This window comes from Folsomia candida, unplaced genomic scaffold, assembly GCF_002217175.1.
Source record: "Folsomia candida strain VU population unplaced genomic scaffold, ASM221717v1 Fcan01_Sc004, whole genome shotgun sequence".
Lineage (NCBI taxonomy): Eukaryota > Metazoa > Arthropoda > Collembola > Entomobryomorpha > Isotomidae > Folsomia > Folsomia candida.
The window spans coordinates 3,041,161-3,059,773 of record NW_019091196.1 but is presented as its reverse complement, the minus strand read 5'-3'; the positions used below and the strand labels follow the sequence as shown (position 1 = coordinate 3,059,773).

General features: G+C 34.6%; 3 protein-coding genes across 3 annotated transcripts; 2 read left to right on the top strand and 1 right to left on the bottom strand.

Annotated features, from left to right (window-relative positions):
• Nucleotides 1–565: 565 nt before the first annotated feature.
• LOC110849210 lies at nucleotides 566–3,066 on the bottom strand. The gene is made up of 3 exons (XM_022096587.2): nucleotides 2,830–3,066; nucleotides 1,497–2,028; nucleotides 566–1,057 (listed from the first exon to the last, which is right to left on the bottom strand). Exons 1-3 carry the CDS (start codon nucleotides 2,863–2,865, stop codon nucleotides 660–662), a joined length of 966 nt encoding a protein of 321 aa, XP_021952279.1. The 5' UTR covers nucleotides 2,866–3,066; the 3' UTR covers nucleotides 566–659.
• Nucleotides 3,067–5,046: 1,980 nt separating this feature from the next.
• On the top strand, nucleotides 5,047–10,338 carry LOC110849208 (cytochrome P450 4c3). The gene is made up of 10 exons (XM_022096584.2): nucleotides 5,047–5,433; nucleotides 6,061–6,288; nucleotides 6,788–6,903; nucleotides 6,984–7,074; nucleotides 7,344–7,544; nucleotides 7,638–7,707; nucleotides 7,911–8,178; nucleotides 8,556–8,808; nucleotides 9,827–10,009; nucleotides 10,082–10,338. Exons 1-10 carry the CDS (start codon nucleotides 5,292–5,294, stop codon nucleotides 10,240–10,242), a joined length of 1,713 nt encoding a protein of 570 aa, XP_021952276.1. The 5' UTR covers nucleotides 5,047–5,291; the 3' UTR covers nucleotides 10,243–10,338.
• A 2,816-nt stretch (nucleotides 10,339–13,154) lies between these two features.
• Nucleotides 13,155–16,728, top strand: LOC110848352 (probable serine/threonine-protein kinase mkcB). Its single transcript, XM_035851556.1, has 3 exons — nucleotides 13,155–13,557; nucleotides 14,802–15,107; nucleotides 15,956–16,728. The coding sequence occupies exons 1-3, from the start codon at nucleotides 13,410–13,412 to the stop codon at nucleotides 16,651–16,653; spliced, it is 1,152 nt and encodes a 383-aa protein (XP_035707449.1). The 5' UTR covers nucleotides 13,155–13,409; the 3' UTR covers nucleotides 16,654–16,728.
• The last annotated feature ends 1,885 nt before the right edge of the window (nucleotides 16,729–18,613 follow it).

The following is an 18,613-nucleotide window of genomic DNA, read 5'->3' as shown; positions in this document are numbered from 1 at the left end:
GGCTATAATTTGAAAATATACAAAATTTACAAAATTAAAAAGATTTACATACAACTCAATCTTTTATCAAGCTATTTTTACAAAACAAAATAATATTTAGTACAGACCACAAAGACGACCGTCACAAATCTTTTAAGTAAGTTAAGTTAGCGTTACAGGTAAAAAATTCTGTATTCGGTGTAAAAGTACGCCACGTTTGTAAAATCTTAATTTTGTCTCGTAATTTACATGTCATATTTTTGGCTCACCTTGAAAACCAATTAACCTCATTCTACGTAACACGGTGAAATTAATGAAATCGGTGAGAAAATCGTTGAGAAAATTTATGCGAATGTTTATAATGCATGAAAATGTCCCTGTAAAATTATTTTGCAAGCAAATTGAACCATTTCCCACCCTTCGTAAATTCTGTAAAGTGTGGACCGTTTCATATTTTCTGAAAGTTGCAGAGTTTACAAGTATACATATATTTAATTTCAAATGTTTGTAATGGGTCGTTAATTAAAATGTTTATGCTGAGTTTTTCGAAAATTAAAAATTAAAAAAACACGAATTTTTATTATCCCCCAATAAAAAATAAAACTGATGTATTTTATTAAAATACTTTCAAATCATTTATTTAAATTTTCCCGTATATTTTTAAAATTCCCTCCACCTAACTAACTCCTCGGTGGGCTCGGATCCTCCTTATTTTTGGCTTCAGCCTTACCCCCGGAAGGATTAAAGGATCTCAAAAACCCCAAACTTCCACTCGCCGGGGCCGGAACGGAGATAGATTTCTCTCCCTGATGCGGAAGTACGACATGGTCTGGATCATCACTTCCGGTAGATGGCGCTTCACCCTCTCCTTCCTCCTTAGTTTTTCCTGCGCCTGGCCAAAAAGCTTTTGGTTTTCGCTGCCCGCCCTTTTCCGCTAGTTTTTCTGGCTCCTCCTCCACCTTCTCTTTTGGCTCCTCCTCTTGTTCCTGTTGGCCAACTAGAGAAGCCCAAAAGTCCCGGGAACTTCGTCCCTCAGATGGCGCTGGGGTTGTGGTCGTCGTGGTAGAGGATGGTCCACCTTTATCAACCGGGAAAGGGAAATTTAATAACAATGTGGCCACTCGGGCAGACTTTAGTCTCCTTGTTATGCATCGCTATTTAAAGGCTGTCTACAATTGGATTTAGTTCATCATGCTTGATGGTCGTTTTTATCACAAAATTCGACATTCTCAACTACTATTCATCGGAAAAAAATGTGGCCTTTGCCAAGACAGTTTTCTCTAAAAGGTCACCTAGCAGCTATACCAATTTTAAGGAATATCTAAGCAACTTTTAAATCTTAACACTGAAATAAATTTCTGTAATTGATAAAATAGTAAAAATAGACTAACTTCGCCAGGTAACCTTCTAGAATTTCTAGGGTCACATTTTTTAAACAGCCTTAAAAAATAGCGATGCATAAAAGTAAGACTAAATCCTGCCTTCCGTTTTCTAAATATCACAGTATTCTCTGATACCTTCGGCCCCTTCCGGTTTTAGCAGGCTGGACGCGGGAACTAGGATAAATTCAGGTTTGACTTCTTCCACTGGTGGCGCCTCGGTCGTTCCGTTGGCGAAATTTGTCCCATTCTTGATCGGCTCGACGAGCACGATGATTTCTTTCTTTGCCCCGCCGTTCTCTTCGTCCGCGTCGGAATCCGCGGCTTCCGTCTCATTGGCGGGAGGGGGTGGTTGGACGAAGACGATTTCGAGGGGGTAGGTCTCCATGATGGTGATTTTTCCGAGGAGGGTCCCATTATTGGAGACGAGCTCGTTTTCCCCGTCGGTGGCGGGCTGCACGTCGTGCGTGCATTTTATGGTGAAGGCTCCATCAGGTCCGCCCTCGCGGCCGTTGGAGCAATGTTTTTCCCAGAGGGCGAGAGCGCGCGTGTCCTCGCCGGGTTTGGCGGTGCGGGTTTTTGACTTTTTGGGAGCGTCTTTTGCAGCAGCATCTTTGGATTCGTCTTGAGCGAAGGAGGTCGCAAGAAGGGCGACGACGAGAAGGAATACCTAAAATTTCATAGAAATTAAAAATACGTTGTCAATTTAAACGTGGAAATTTTGCGGATTTTGAATTTTAATTTTTGTCTCAATTTTCCCTTCTTCCATGTATTCAAATGACCATTTTGAAACCTGTTCATCTCCGTGAGTTTTGAAAAAAAATGATAATGCTAATCCATCGAAAAATGTATATTTTTTAGGTTTGCAAAGTTAGGATGTTAGAATTTTTTCTTTGATGAGAAAATATATATAAAATTGATTTAAAAAAAATGATAAGTAGAATTAAGTATTTTCTCACGGAAGAAAGACAGTCTAAATTCTATCCTGAAACTTTTCAACCCTAAAAATTATTGATTTTTAGATTCAATAAAATCTTCATTTTCTAAAAAAAACACGTTTCAAAATCGCCATTTGAATACATGAAAGAAGGGATTTTTGAGACAAAAATTCAAATTCAAAACCCGCTTACAGTGGGGCCTTAATCAAACGGAATAAAAGAAAAACAAAAATTTTCAGGGAAACGAAGCGTGTATTCATCTAAATTGTAACATTAGACAAATATAAATTCTCTAAAATATAAAATTCGACGTCAATATCTACCTAAAATTAATATGATAGACTATTCGAGTCAATTACAAAAATAGGCAAAAAACAAAATCTGTCTTTTTCTTCAAAAATTTACACAAATCTACAAACCTTAAAAATACAAGATATACATAAAAAATCAAAATAAAAAATTGCTACATTTTGCATAACCATATCTACAAAACTCGCAAATTAAAAAAATCAAAATAATTAATTTCCTCTTACCGAAATTCTCTTCATTTTTCCAAAATTCTTATACATCCAACAAACTTATCTCCACGAACTAATTAACCACAATGATGTCACCCTCCTCGAGGTGCAACACTTTTATAGAAAATGTATGAATTTTAATTAAATTTACTTCTTGGTCTCAACTCAACCCTAATTATTTGCAACCTTTAACTTAATGTAATTTGCACATGTACTTTATTCGCAAACTTTTGGATTATGAAACCAATATTGACGACAACAAAACAAGGATGGCGAGCAAGATGACGGCATGCAAGCAAGCAAGCAAAGACGAGACAAAGAAATGTGGTACAAGTTCATACATACATAAATATTTGACCATACCTGCATCCACCTTAATTGTATGTAAGATTACGATTTGCATCATCACATGTAATCATTTTGTCCAGGAATACTTAATTTTACAAAAATGCACACCTTAATTTATTTTAGCCGTGTCAGCAACAAGTACAATTTATGTGAGCAATTAAGTCCTACATACGTGGCGTACCTAAAAGTTGTTCAAATGTTCATGTTCCAAGATGAAGAAGATGCATATGATAATTTTGGTCCAGTGTACACATACTTTCCAGAATAAATTATTGATTGCGAAGGTATGGATGGATCAAGATGAGTGTTGAACTTGAAGATTAAAACCTGTCCAAAAGGACAAGGACGACAAACTAGATAATAGTTTAATTTTGCATATTTTTTTTGTTTACATGTTTGCAAAATTTTTGCCATAGAATGAAGTCATGATCAAGTGAGTTGCCAAAAATGTAAAAACAGTGTGGGATTTAGGTAAATTTGTTAAATATTGCAAAATTTCAGTGTGCAAAACTTAACTAACTATATACGCACATCACACGACCAGAGATATGCCAGAGAAACTAGCAAAAGCTACATGGCTCATCGTGTGTATGCACACTACCACATTCCATACGCGTGAATATATGTTTACAGATGTATAAAAAGACACACAAAGACCACTGTTTTTCTGGATTTTCATGGATGGACGAGGCACGATTACGATAAATCCAAAAAACTTATTTATTGGACATCTTACATTATGCAAGTTCATTTTGCCATTTTGCCATTTTGCTAAATTATAGGTTACCAGACTGCCCTTTATTTTCAGAAATCTATTTTTGATAAAGAGCATCTTTGAAGTATGAGCAGACTTCCACGAAAATTAGCCAGTCTTCAAATTCAATCAATGGACTTGCACAGTACATACCATTACTTGCAAAATTATATTTTATAGATAAACGTGCAATTATCTTGTACGATATTTCTGTTTACCTTTATCTGTATTTATGCAAACCCAACATCCTAACATTTGTTGACGACCTGACAGCATGTGGAAAAGCTAATTTCCAAGAAAATGCGTGCACGTAGGTTCCAACAGAACTACATCTACACCTTTGCATTACACCTTCATCTATCAATCTTACAAGGCAAACTACACACAGTTAAATATTTAATGTCTTGTTAATTATCCATACTGGAAATTTTTGTGAAATATGTAAATCTGCTAAATTAATTAATTAAAATATAATTTGGTCTGAAACGACTTCCGCAAAATTTTAGGACTTAATAATGCTACGTTACAAAGTTTACACAAGTTCGGAGCAGGGTAATATATACAGGGAACATGACAAAATTATCATTAGCGTTCTACCCACATTACACTAAAAGGAACGTAATTATTAAAACTTTAGCATGAATTTGCCTCACAAAAGTTGAAACTGTTTACTGCACTTGCAAAGAAATATTACGACGAAATCGAGACCGGTTCAATCGGTTTCAATCTCAAATTCACGCGTACATGGACAACATTCGCCACACTGGCAAGTATATTGCATGTTTCTTTTGTTATTACTGGTAAATCGGCATCATCATCACCTTTGTGGTACACCTTTTATGTATGTAGTGCACATTTCGCAGTCCTACCTACCCACCTTAAACACATACGTAATAACTTCTGTGATCAACAAATTATCCAACTTTTCTGCGAGGAAAGTGAGATTACGTATCGTATCGGCTTGTATGCATTACTTGGTAAACTTGGTACTGCTGGTAAATTACATACACAAAATTTACCAAGTAACTACATACACAACTAGTAAGAAATCCTGTTTTTCTTTAATTCTGCTCCCTTTACATACGTCCACATTAAAAAACTTGTTACCGTCACCTGTAATGTATCAGTTGTTGTTGATGTTTCACTGAAATTCAGAATTTCCAAGTAAACACAACACTTCGTAAATGGTTGACGTATTTTTCAAACCTACAATTCACGCATCGAAAATGGAACCATTCCCCAATTTGAGATGCAGTTGGACCCACGTGAATATTATTTTAGGGTCAGATTTGTCTCATATTTTATTACCACACGTGAAATATAAACGAATTAAGGATAAGTATTAAATAAATGAAAATAGAAAATTAAGTGAGAAATGGAAACTTTAACTTTTGCTAAAGATTTATCATCCCCGCAAGAAATCGGTGTTTTATACTCGGTCCAAAAACGAATCCTAGATCTTTTGAAGATCACTTATCACAATTTTAGTCAAGATAGACTAAATTCGACAAATTCCGGTAAGTGGTATAAAATTTGTGTATACAAATTTATGTATTTATCAAACGCCTAATTATAGTAATAATTAAATCACAACAAAATCAAATAATTATTATTACAATTTGTCCCTCATTTTTCTAAGAATTTTTCCCATCAGCAAATTTTTATAATTTTCTACGCACAACAAAACTTCAATACATTTTTCCTTATCAAATAAACATTCTACAGTTTATAATCCCAATTTTTGTAATGAAAGGTTTTATGCCAAAGTTAAACGACATTAATTAATTAATAAATTTTCTTTTTATGAATTGTAAGATTAAGGTAATATACCAAGAAATTTGTTCAGTTTAGTGCGTTTTTGGAAATCTATCGAAGAAACTTTGTAGCTAAATTATTAAAATTTTTTAAAGTTAATTTTAACTGACATTAAAATAAACTTTATTTCGATATTACTCATGTCGTTCTGAGGCATTTAGTTTAATCACTTTTTCCAACATTTCTAGTGACGACATACTCAAAATGTTCACATTTTTAAATCGAATTTTGGAAAAATGGAAATTATTTTTTTTAAATTTTGAATATTAAACGTAACAAAATTAATTAATTATGAGAAATTTGAAACAAACCTGCTTTTCATTGTTTAGGTTACGGACGTCTTGGAAATGATGGAATTGACGTTGAGCTATTACTTTCATCATTTACATTCTGGATGAACGGATTCTTGTCGCTATTCACAATCGTGACACTTTTAAGCCTAGTCTTTTACGCGATTACACATTGGACGAGAACGGCCAGACTGCTCAATAAATTTCCAGGACCGAGACAGTTACCATTTTTGGGAAATTTTACCATGATTTTGGGACCTTATGAAGGTAAAATATATATACAAAAAAATTAATGTGTGAATTGCAATCATGCAAATTTTGCGGGGTTTTTACATTATTATATTTTTGAAAATATGTTGCAAATTCAAGAAAATGTTTGTAATCTGTAATTAATTTTACAACTTGTTAAGTATGTTCGTAGAGATTACGAAGGAAAATCACCTTATAAACAGTTTGGGCGCATTCTCAACAACTTTCGCAAAGCTTGCAAATCTAATCGATATACATACATACAACGTGACAAGTTTTTGGAATTTTCTAAGATTTCGCAAAGCTTTTGCGGAAAAATTATGGAATTTTTGTTCACAAATTTCCCGAGCAAATATTTTTAATGAGTTGCATTGCGAATCGCAATTTGTGCTGACATTGAACGTTGACGTGAGTTCGCCCGTAGTAAAATTGTACCAATGTCGCTCTTACAATTTACTCGGTTACATGATTTCCTAAAATTTCAACAATTGTATATATTTCTATTTAATATTTTCAGATTTGCAAGGAAAAATTAGCAAAGCAATATCGGAATACGGTCTTGGAACGGGGTCCATGCGTTTGTGGTTTGGATATAAACCCGTCCTAGTTGTGGCCAATGGCAAAATTGCGGAGGTATTTTGGAACACTAATTTTTAAATTCTGGGGTTTTAATTAAATTTCCTAAATTTAAATATAAAATTTGTAATTAATAGAAAGTCTTGACCGGATATGCAAATGTGGAGAAGGGCGACAATTATGGAGCATTTCATCGCGTCCTTAATCAAAGTTTAGTAACTGCTCCAGGTAAATAATTTTCAAAAATTTATCGAAATATTTCCGAAAAGAATATTAAAGTTAAAAAATAAGATTTTGTAAAATAATCTCAAATAATTTTTTTGTAAATTTGATAATTCACAAAAACTTTATTTAGCGAAAACCAAATTTTCGATTTATCTCAATTGCTCGAAAATATTCACCTTTTTTTCCGATCATACCGATTTTTTGTAAAACTATGAATTAATTAATTATCAATTATTTTTCAATTGATTAACTAATTATCGATTATTTGTCAGGTCCGAAATGGCGAAAAGACCGTAGATCTCTCAATCCCGCCGTGGGTTTCCAGTATTTGGACGGATTCATGAAAATATTTAACGAACAAGCAAAAATTCTGGCAGAAATTATGTCCGAAACTTTTAATCAAGACGACGAACCAGACAAGTTTATCAATCTTCTCCCGTACTTTAATAGAGCAACGATGGACTCTGTTTTCCGTGAGTAAATTAGATAATTAAATTAAACTCCAATTAATTCTCCATTGAATTAATTGTTCATTAGATAGAAAATTAATTTATTTTTATATTTAGAAACCGTGCTTGGATCAAAACAGGAAGCTCAGAGAAATCCACAGTTAGAATTTGTCGAAAAAATGAAAGGGTAAGTTGTATAAAACGCTAGATGGCGTGTCCGTATACAATTTAAATTTGGCGGTCATGGCCTTTTCTGAAACAGAAGTTTTTTAGTCTTTCACGCTAGATGGCGTTTCCGTATAAAATTTAAACTTGGCGGTCATGTCCTTTTCTGAAACAGGATTTGAACAGAGTTCTAAAGACTTATATTTTCCTCTCCAAAATTTCCAGAATTGTAAAAGTCACCCGGTTGAAGTTGCTTCGTCCGTATCTCGACTTCCCCGTAATTTGGCGTCTTTTCGGATACGGAGATGAAGAAGAGAAATGCATCAATGCGCTCATGAATTATTCAAAAGTCTTAATCGACGCCAAATTCAAGGAGCGCGAAGAAACCGGGGCCGTCACGGGGACCGCGACGCGACCATTTCTCGCTTATCTCATGGATGGCACGGATGATCGGGAGGATATCGCGTATCACATTAATGCCCTAATGTTCGCGGTAAGTTTGAAAACTAGGGCGACAATATTTAAAAAAATTTGCGAAAATTGCAAGATTTCGCAAAACTATTGCAGGGAAACCATGCGTTTTTCCGAAATTTACCCATCAATTTTTCTTTCGCAAACTCATCTCCATTTTAAATGCTTTAGAAATTGCAAGTAATCAGCGTATAAACAAAATTAAAATTGTACAACAGAGCTGTTCTTACAGATTTGCGAAATATTCAAAATCATAAATTTGCGAATCCTCTCACGACACAATTTTTTTAACTTCGCAAAGTTTGCAATGCGAAATACGAGACGTTATCCTGAGTATGCTTAATAATCGATTACCAATTAATCGATAATACGAAATTAATCATTAAATAATACAATTAGGGAGCCGAAACTACCGCGAGTGGGATGAACTACTTACTATTTTTGCTCGCACTCAACCCTTCCGTTCAGAACAGGCTTATCGAAGAGGTTGACGTCGTATTTACCTCCCGACTCGAAGATGACCAAGATGTCACCGTAACGCAGGCGGATCTCACGGATTTGAAATATACCGAGTGCTGCATTAAAGAAGCGCTCCGATTATACCCTCCAGTTGCGGGATGGTTCCGCCGAATTACGAAAGATGTTGTCTTAGGTACGGAAATAATATTTTTAGAAAAACTTAATCATAAAATTTCGAAATTTTCCATAATTTCAAAAAATTGCTAAATTTCTGAAGCAAGTTTGCAAGCAAGAATTAAAATTTAATATTCAAGACGGAGCTCAAAATATTGAGACATTTCACGTCAGACTTCGTAACTCTGCAACCCCGTAAACTTAAGAAATTTACGAACTTTTGGCAAAACTTGGGAACATTTCGAACGTAATTTTTGCTTACGATATTACAAAAATTTACGAAGATAAAAGGCATGTTTTTGGCTGGTATAAACTTACGTGGTTCCAGCAGAGTTACGAAATCTGACATGAAATGCCTAAATATTTTTCAGCAAAATTTAACCATACGACTTCCACATTTTACATAACTTGAAAAAAAATTCTCAATTTCTGAACCAAATTGCTACAAGAATTAAAATCAAGTTTTAGGTTAGTACTTTGACAAAGTATTTTGACTTTTGACTGTTTTTTATAGTAAAAAATTCTATTCTGTAATTCGATGTATTTGAATAATTTCGATTGCAAATTAATGGAGATCGACAGCTTACCTGTCATACATTAAAAGCAATTAAAATTCAGCGGAATTTTATTTTTGGTGTCAAACTCCTGCATTTTTGGAAACTTGTACGCACATTACTTTCTCTAGACAAAAGTCGTTTACAAATTTGTATTTTTGTATCGACGAAAATTATTTAGATTATTTAGATTTAGATAACAAAATAACCGATATGAAAATCGACATCCCAACAAAATACAATTTTTCTGCAAAAACATGTCCACTTAATTTTACAATTTTATTTTGCATAGTTTGATCAAAATGAAAAATCGTTCAGGTGTAAATTAAATTTCGCAACTTGGAAATTTTTGTAACTCTGAAAAATTTCCAAATTTACATAGTTTACGCAACTTGTAAATATTTGCGTTAACTACACGGGAATATGTATAACTTTATTGATATTAATACCAATCAATTTATGTATTTGGCTTTGATTATGCAGACGATGGTAAAATAATCCCACGTGACGCGCAAGTAGCCATTCTTCCCTATGAGATCCATCGCAACACGGAAATATTCCCGGATCCCGAACGTTTCGACCCGGATCGGTTTAGTCCAGAAAATCGGGACAAAATCCCTACCGGGTGGTGGATCCCGTTTTCACATGGACCACGAAATTGCATCGGTAAAAAAATCTGTACTTGATAATAATCAATAAATTAATAATTAATTAATAAACTTAATCCAATTTATTTAGGCCACCGTTACGCCATAATGCAAATGAAGACCATGATGGTCAAAATATTTACCCGGTTTACCGCCCATACTAAAAATACCCGTGAAGAGCTAAAAATGGTTTACGGACTCGTGTTAGAACCAACGCCCGAGATCAAAATCACACTTAAAAAACGGACATAGTTTTTATACGTAGTGTTAATTATTTTAAAAAAATATCGTTAATTTAACTGTTAATAAATATTTATAATAAATCCTATTTTATTGAATGTATCACTACACCATTTGCAAAAATCAATATTTCGTTTCTTGCGGGTTTGCTAAATTTCCTGCAAAAGTATGTGACCACACCCCTGGGGGTCATATGTATGAGGGCGCAAACCGATCTCGATTATCTCGGCAGACGGACAGACGGATGGACAATTCTTCGGCTAAATAAGGCTTCACCCTGCCCTATAATAACTTCATAAAAAAGTACTGGCATCTGTCGATATTTGTGAACTATATTGCATTGCCAGAAATTCGAAATTGGACGTCCAAGACACCCAATTTTTCAGAGGTGAGGAAAATACATTTTCAAAATACGTATTTTGAGCCCCGTTATCCCTGGGTTTTTATTTCTGGGGCTGTTACACAAACAAAAATAGTAAAATCTAATTGAGGAAGACAACCATCAGTCGAAATTACAGGTTTTATGACGAAATTAACTTTTTATAGCGCTCAAAATAAAATATTTTCGTGATTTTGTAAAAATAAAGTATTTTGAGTGTACGTTTGAAAAACAATTTTAAAAAATTACCGGAATCAATTAATCCATCTTCCTATATATTTAAAGTTGTTTTTCTGCAAATGTGCACACATTTTGCACAGTTCGCTTAATATCAAATGAAAATGATCAATTGTTTTTTTTCTAAATTGCTTTATCTCTCACTATAATTAAAGCATAATGATAAATAGTTTGTCATTACTGTCAAGCGGATAAGCAGGTGCACAGCAAAGAGTGCGTGCATAAAGCATGTCTAAAAAAAATCCTGAATTATAGCATATATCATATATGTCAATTAAGGGTAAAAAACCTGCTACAAAAATCAAGCACGGCAATCAAACATCGTCCCCAAACAGTGACCGCGGAAGGCGTGGGGACATCTGGGGACATTAACATTTGCAGGATAGTAGAGGGAGAGGTTTATATAACGTGGGCAGATGATGGGGACATTGAATTACCGTGGGGACATTGTCCCTCTGTCCCCACACTTCCGCGGCCACTGTCCCCAAAGATTAATTATCTATAAATAGAGAGAAAAGCATCGAACTAAAAAAAAATCAGTACATTTCTGATAAATATAAGCATTTTACATGCTTAATTGTTATTTATTATATAACAAATTTCATAGGGTGTCCAAGAAGCCGTATATTTTTTTTCAAAAATGGATTCCTCATTTTACACCCTTAAGATAGTTCTTCCATTTTTTTACTCATTAATTGAAAGTTTTTCCACAAAAAGTCCACTTTTTCCTTAAAACTAACCAAAATTGAGTCAAAATATATGTAGTTACTTAATTTCAACTACGATCAGTTAAACCACATCGTTACATTTGTGATACAATAATTTTGCATAATTATTATACCAGAAATTTTTAGCAGATCAATGAAGCCGCATTTTTTTCGGAAATTTATTTACCTAATTTTTTACCCTTAAAATATTTCTGTAAATAAAAATTCAAATTTTTTGCCCAAAAAGTGCAGTTTTTACCTCAAAAAATGATATCCATTTACACCAAAAAACGCTACTGAATTTCAAGTCGAACACTGGTTTATTTCACGAATTTTATGCCATATCGATGTTTACAATTGTTGTTAAGTATGTTATTATTTAATAAATAGAGATACGTAAATGCATGCACGCGAATAATAACATCCTCTCGTCTCGCTTCACTTTCTACGAGAAAATCATTATCTTCAGTGCGATGTGAGTGGAGATAAGCGTCTCCTCTGCCGTGTCGCTCCCACCCATGGGACCAACCACTTTTCTTATCTTCTACGACATCAGGATAACCATCCTATTTACATTAAACTCTTTTCATCCCACAATTTTAAGTCGCGTCGTAGTCGTAACGATTATGTATTTATTAGAATGCACTTTCTTTATCTCAACTTTTTATGGGGTGTGTAAAATGTACGAATGTACGTGTAAAGCTAAACCTGATTCCCTGAGGTGTTTGGGGGCCGTTCAAGTAATAACGTTAGCAAAAAAATATTTTATGAAAATTAGTTGCAAACTAAGCAAACTAAGCAAACCATCATCGTCCCATTCTTTTATTTACCTGTTCAAAAAATATTTTTTCATTCAATTTAAAAATTAGAAAGAATTATTCAGTCAAAATGTATTCAACTTAAAAATTTGAAAACATTATTCATTCAAAATTCAATCAATTTCAAAGTAAAAATTATTCACTAAAAATTCATTAAATTCAAAAATTTGGAGAAATTATTCCTTAATCAAAATTTTGAAATAAATATTAATTATTATTTTTGTATCCATTTTATTTCAAATTTAACTTATTACATGGATTTGTCAATATATCACATGTATTACGCATAGCGTGAAGAATAAAAAGCGAATAAAATTATTCATCCATTCTTCATGAATATGAAATGAACAAATAATTATTCAATGCTCGTTCATTCAAAAATTTTGAAAAAATTGTTTACTAATTATTATTTAGTCAATAATAAACGAATAATTTATTCATTCACTACTGAATATAAATGAATATGAACAGCAGAGTTGGCTGATTCGATGTTATTTTGCTCTGGATTAAGAACTACAATTAGTCACTTTTTCTGGGATTAGATTTTTAACTATTCACTGAACAGTTACGATCTCATATTTACATTTCGCACGGGTTAATGTGAGAACAAAATGACGACAAAATATTTGTGCAGCCCGTGCGAGAATTGGTGCATGTTTTTTTATTTCTTTATTTTCATAGCTTTATTACTTACAGATAAAGACGTATCTGTATGCAGTTCAAATATGCAAATTACTGAATGGTATGAGGTAATCATGTCACAATCCTCAGTTTCTAGCCAGGTCTTGATTGATACGCACGTACGCCGTAATTTTTCAAAAATTGTTTGATTTAAAAAAATCAAATTTTGCATGAAAAATTGTCATTCCGTACAAATTACTTGATTCTTTAAATGGATACAAAATGTATTCACGATTCTACAAACTTTTGACCAATCAAGTTTTTCTGAAATTATTTAATAAGTGAGTTGAAAACTTGGTGGTACATAAATATTTTAGGAAATTATAGTAATATTTTGGTTAAAGAAATAAAATAAATATGTCGGGATTAGTGTTAAAATTTGTGATAAATCCGCACCCCACGAGGAGACGGAGGCGGACGACCAATTCGTGGTTGTCTTACTGGCTTATCGGAGTCTTTATCACGATCGGGATACATTTTCGAGCTGTAACCGCCGAGATCAAATGTAAGTAAAAATTTATCTTGGTGATTTTTAAGTAAATTTTCCAGGAATTAGGTTAGACTTTTATAAATTCTGGGTATTTAAAATCCCGAGTAGAAATCACTACTTCGAATTCTGCAGTAATCAACAAAAGCTTAATGTATGTTGTATTCTGCATAAATTTTACTTTACATAATTACATAAAATTTCTACAGGTTTTATTCTGCAGAACCGTTTCTGCATAATTCTGCACAAATCGTTCTACATAAAGCTTTTATGTAGAAAATGGAGCCAAATTTCTGCAAAATAGTTCAAATTTTTAATCTCGGATTGTCCATGATTAAGCAGTAATCATGCCAACTTTTTGTGCAAATATGATTAAATATGTATACGAAATTCGTAAATTATTGTACAAACGTTTACAACATTTACGGGAAATTTAGCTCGTGTAATGGTTAACTGGAATGATACAAATTCAGGATTCTAATTCGTTATCGTATTTTCGCATCGCAACATATTTTCTACGAGAAAAAATTAACCACAATTCAGGCGGAGATGAAGATGAGCAAATCACAATTCATTATTAAAGAGTAATCAGCAAACGTATTTTTATTGTTTACAACGTTTACGAAATTCTACTGAACTCAAGAGTAACTCTAGACTGCAAGTCTCATGGAAATCTAAAAAATAATTGCCACTCTTAACTTATTTACAAGAAAAACTAACTCTTGTCGTTGAACTATTACATTTTCGGTAACAAATTTTATAAATTTCTTTAACCAGATAATTAACAATCCAACCTTATAAAAGCATTTAAGTCTTGTCTGTAAGCTAATAATTTAGTTCAAAATATTTGAGACAAAAGTTTGTAAAGTATAATAATTACCAAAATTTTCAACAAATCGCAAATTTTCAATAAATTAATTCCCATTACCATATTCATTTAGCAAGAAAAGTCGCAAATTTCCACAAAATTATGAAATTGTACCTCTTTTTCAGGTTTATTAAGGCACATTAATGTTCTAAACATCTATATATATGTATGTACTTTGCAAAAAAAAATTCGCAAAAAAACTTATTCAGCTGTTAAGAGACATCACATAAATTTCACGCACCTGGAAATTATAAAATTGCACATCTTTATCAATTTCGTTAATTTCTTTATCATTTTCATTAATGTTCTAAACGCCAGAATCTATACGTTTACAAAAAAAATCGCACAAAATTGCCCAAAACTAAATAAAATAAATCAAATTTTTACCTTGCAGTCATCCCCGTCAATCGATCCGCCCACTCCAAAGGTGACCACGTAATTCTAGACGGGCGTGAAGTTGACCGACCTCATGAACCCCTCGGTCTGGAATCTGCCATCATCCCCACGGTTCATCTGACCCCAAAAGAGCTCAGCCTAAATTACACCGAAGACGTCGCAAAAATTGCAGACACACCCAGCATCAATGACGCCCCAGTCCTCGAGTTTCACGACACGTCAAACCTCCAAGACGAGGAGGACGAAGACGACCGTGACGATGATGACGATGGTGAAGAAGAAGAAGAAGGTGGCGAGAAAAACAGTAAGATTTCCAATTTAAAATTGTATTATAATTTTTTTGCAAATTAAATAGGCACATTTTTGCAAAAATATGTATATGCACCTCTGCATGTATGGCCGTTGAGACAGATTTACATAGCGAAGTGACATTATTACTAAAACTCACTAACAATGGAGGTTTTCAAGAGTATGCTGTGCGATTTTGAGCAAAGTGTGAACGAGTGTCATCAATCACGAATTTTATTTGCATGAAATTTGCGAAAGACACCATCTCCCAATCGGCACGTTTGGTAGAAGGAAAAAAACGTGCAGTAAAGTTGACAAATTCTAATTCTAACTTACCAAATTTTCTCCTCTTCGGATGCAAATATTACTGCAAAACGTGCCCATTGAGAGATCGTGCCTTTTGTAAATTTCATATTAATTAAATTTGTGATCGATTGACACTAGTTTGCTCAAAATCTGGGAGCATGCATTAGGAGACATCATGTCAGAGATTTGTACATACATAATGCTACGAACTGTTAATTATTATTTTCTTTATTAAAAAACCGAAAACTTAAAAAAAATTTGACTATTTCATTTGATATTGAAAATTATTAACAACAGAATATTACAAAATTTGCCTAACTTGTTTGCCGATTTCTTACATCAAAATATAGATATATAAAGTAATGTTCGAAAGATTCAACAGGCTCTCCATTCTTAATAGATTTGGGTAGGTCTTTTCAGTGTCTCAACGTTTTTACCTTACCATGGATATGCCTCCCTCAAAATTTAAAATTTCACCCCCCCCCCAAAAAACCCAATTTTATCCTAAAAAATCCCAATTTTAGGTAACTAATCCATAAACTTTCCCATCAATTCTAGGCTCCCAAATCTCCCGAGAATATCTTGACGACCAAGATCCAGAAACCAATAACCCCACCGATCCTGACTCCGATCAGCAAAGCTTACTTCCCACCAAACGCCACCGTCGTCGCCTCATGCTCCTCCGAGGAATCGGTCATCCGCGGGGGCACGATCCCGAAATCGCCGTCCGCCAAACGACCTCCACCGTATCCTCAATTTCCTCCACGACCTCCTCGACCCACCGTCCTCCGAAGGACTTCGTCATCTACGCCCTGCCAGAACAATCCTTTTGGGGCGTTAAGAAAACGAAACGTCGCCACAACAGTGACAAGGTTACCAACAAAATCCCCTCCACGCCCCGACTTGACGACACCCCGCAGACCGCGCAGGCCATCCCGGTCTCTTTAATCCAACCCGAACCAGAATTCAACGACACGGCGGCGTCGACATCCTCCCGTGGCGTCAGTGATTTTTATTACGAAACGCCACAGCAAAGTAATATTTACCACGAGGAAAATATTGTCCCGACGACGCAACCACCGCCACCGGAGACGACGACCACCTTCGCGACAACGACGACGCCAACGACAACGTCGACGACAACTTCCTCCACGACGCCCACGCCCAGTCCGGAAGACACGTTGAAGATGACCCTCGCCGAGAAAAAGTTTCATCTCGGACAATGCATGAGATACTGTATGGATGCTATTTTATGAAATGGTTTTCAGTAAAATTAGGGAAATTTATTATTATGCACAATAAAATAATTAAATTATATGAAAGAAATATTATTCGAAAGTTTTTGACATCGTTTCTTAATTTTTTTGTTGTAAGTCTGTGTTAAACATTATTAGTACAGATGAGTTTAACGACTTGCAAATTTGTAGTTATCATATGCACAATGAGCAAAGGTTTTAATCGCTTTCTTGATCCAATTAGTGCGACATTTTTATTTATTGGCATTTTTTCCATTGTTTATTATGTAAGGGGACCGTACATAAAGGATGCCATTCGTTGCATATGAGTTTGACTTCTATACTCGCCGTGACGCTACACTCTTATAAAATTGTTATTAAAATCATTACTAGCCGCAGTACATATGTATATGACTATACTGGCACTGGTAATAATGGCTATTACTGTTGTGGTAATGAAAAATTATCACTCATCCTCAGAAACAAACCACTAACCGATCCGACATTAGTAAAATGATTTTACAGCCTTTTACAAAATATAAAGAGACGCCCTGAAATACTTTTGAAATTAGTAAAAGTTTGTAAATTTATGGAATTTACGGTTTTTACAAATTTACCAAAGACTGCCTGAATTGCGTCAAACTTGACATCTTATTTATTATTTATTATTACGGATGCGTTTTATTTTTCCGAATAACTTGTACGCCTTTGAAAAATAAATAGTTATTTGTTTCACTTTTTGGTGTTCATTAGGTAAATTATCCTCTACGTACGGTTAGAAAACTGGCATTAAATGATTTAATATGTAAATTGTGCTGTGAGGATATAATAGGAAAAGTGAAAGGATAAGGGCTAGAGCTGTGCGTAGGGCCGGGTTTACCCTAAAAAAACCCTACCCTACCCTATAGGGTTTTAGGCGGGCCGGGTTTTTTGCCCAGGAAATTCCAGTCGGGCCGGGCGGGTCGGGCTTTTTCCAGTAGGGTTTTGGGCGGGCCGGGCTTTTTTTGTAGGGCTTCGGGCTTTTTAATTTACCCTAGTGATAAAGTACAATATGGCAATTTGAAACAAAACTTCATAGTTTTATGTAGCCCCAGCTAAAGCAGAGTTGTTTATCTGTAATCCTATTGAGTTGTTTTCACTGGTTGGCTGTTTCATTACACGAATCAATTTCATGAATAAATAAATCTCAACTGTAAATCACATCAGTGATTAAGACCAAATTATAAATACAGTTCTATTAAATACAAGGGCTTAACTCAATTTTTGTTTAAACTAAAATAACTCAAATTTAGCAAATATTGATAATAATATGCATTGGATTTGTCCACCATTGCATTTTTTATTAATACCTAGAGTGCATGTCTAATCGAGTCTCCGAAAGCCTTAGCAAGTGCTGGTTTTTTAGGATAAATACGTGCAGAACTGCACATAGGTGGGTTTACAGTAAAAAAGCCCTACCCTATAGGGTTTTGGGCGGGCCGGGCTTTTTCTCAGAAAAGCCCTATAGGGCCGGGCGGGCTGGGCTTTTTCCAGTAGGGTTTTGGGCGGGCCGGGCTTTTTTTCCAGAAAAACCCAGTAGGGCCGGGCGGGCCGGGTTTTTTCCAGTAGGGTTCTGGGCGGGCTGGGTTTTTAAAAATCGGGCCCGTGCACAGCTCTAATAAGGGCTCAGTTGTAGTATTTGGAGGGGTCCGGATTAGGCCTTTTTTGTCAACGTTTCGACCTCAAAGGGTCTTCTTCAGGACGACGAAGAGGATTGCTTCACATGGTGGTTTGTGGGTAAATGGGGAAAAAAAGAAGGAAAAGAATGAAAAGTAAAAAAGTATTGTAAGATAGGAGGAAACAACCGTTAAGCGCGTAACGGTTATATGACTCTACTGGCACGGCAATAACGGATACTATACCCTTTAGTAATGTTGTAATGCTGAAGAATTCATCACTCAGAAAAAAACTACTACCAATCCAGTGTCAAGTTATTACCAGA

Excerpts from the sequence above, each read along its gene's own strand:
- LOC110849210 (XM_022096587.2), bottom strand. The coding sequence starts at position 2,865 with ATGTATAAGAATTTTGGAAAAATGAAGAGAATTTCG. Across the intron at positions 2,029-2,829 it reads GAAAAATGAAGAGAATTTCG|GTATTCCTTCTCGTCGTCGC; the intron begins GTAAGAGGAAAT and ends ATGAAATTTTAG. Across the intron at positions 1,058-1,496 it reads AAAACCGGAAGGGGCCGAAG|GTGGACCATCCTCTACCACG; the intron begins GTATCAGAGAAT and ends CGGTTGATAAAG.
- LOC110848352 (XM_035851556.1), top strand. The coding sequence starts at position 13,410 with ATGTCGGGATTAGTGTTAAAATTTGTGATAAATCCGCACCCCACGAGG. Across the intron at positions 13,558-14,801 it reads TGTAACCGCCGAGATCAAAT|TCATCCCCGTCAATCGATCC; the intron begins GTAAGTAAAAAT and ends TTTACCTTGCAG. Across the intron at positions 15,108-15,955 it reads AGAAGGTGGCGAGAAAAACA|GCTCCCAAATCTCCCGAGAA; the intron begins GTAAGATTTCCA and ends CATCAATTCTAG.
- LOC110849208 (XM_022096584.2), top strand. The coding sequence starts at position 5,292 with ATGGAAACTTTAACTTTTGCTAAAGATTTATCATCCCCGCAAGAAATC. Across the intron at positions 7,708-7,910 it reads TTTGTCGAAAAAATGAAAGG|AATTGTAAAAGTCACCCGGT; the intron begins GTAAGTTGTATA and ends CAAAATTTCCAG. Across the intron at positions 8,179-8,555 it reads TTAATGCCCTAATGTTCGCG|GGAGCCGAAACTACCGCGAG; the intron begins GTAAGTTTGAAA and ends TAATACAATTAG.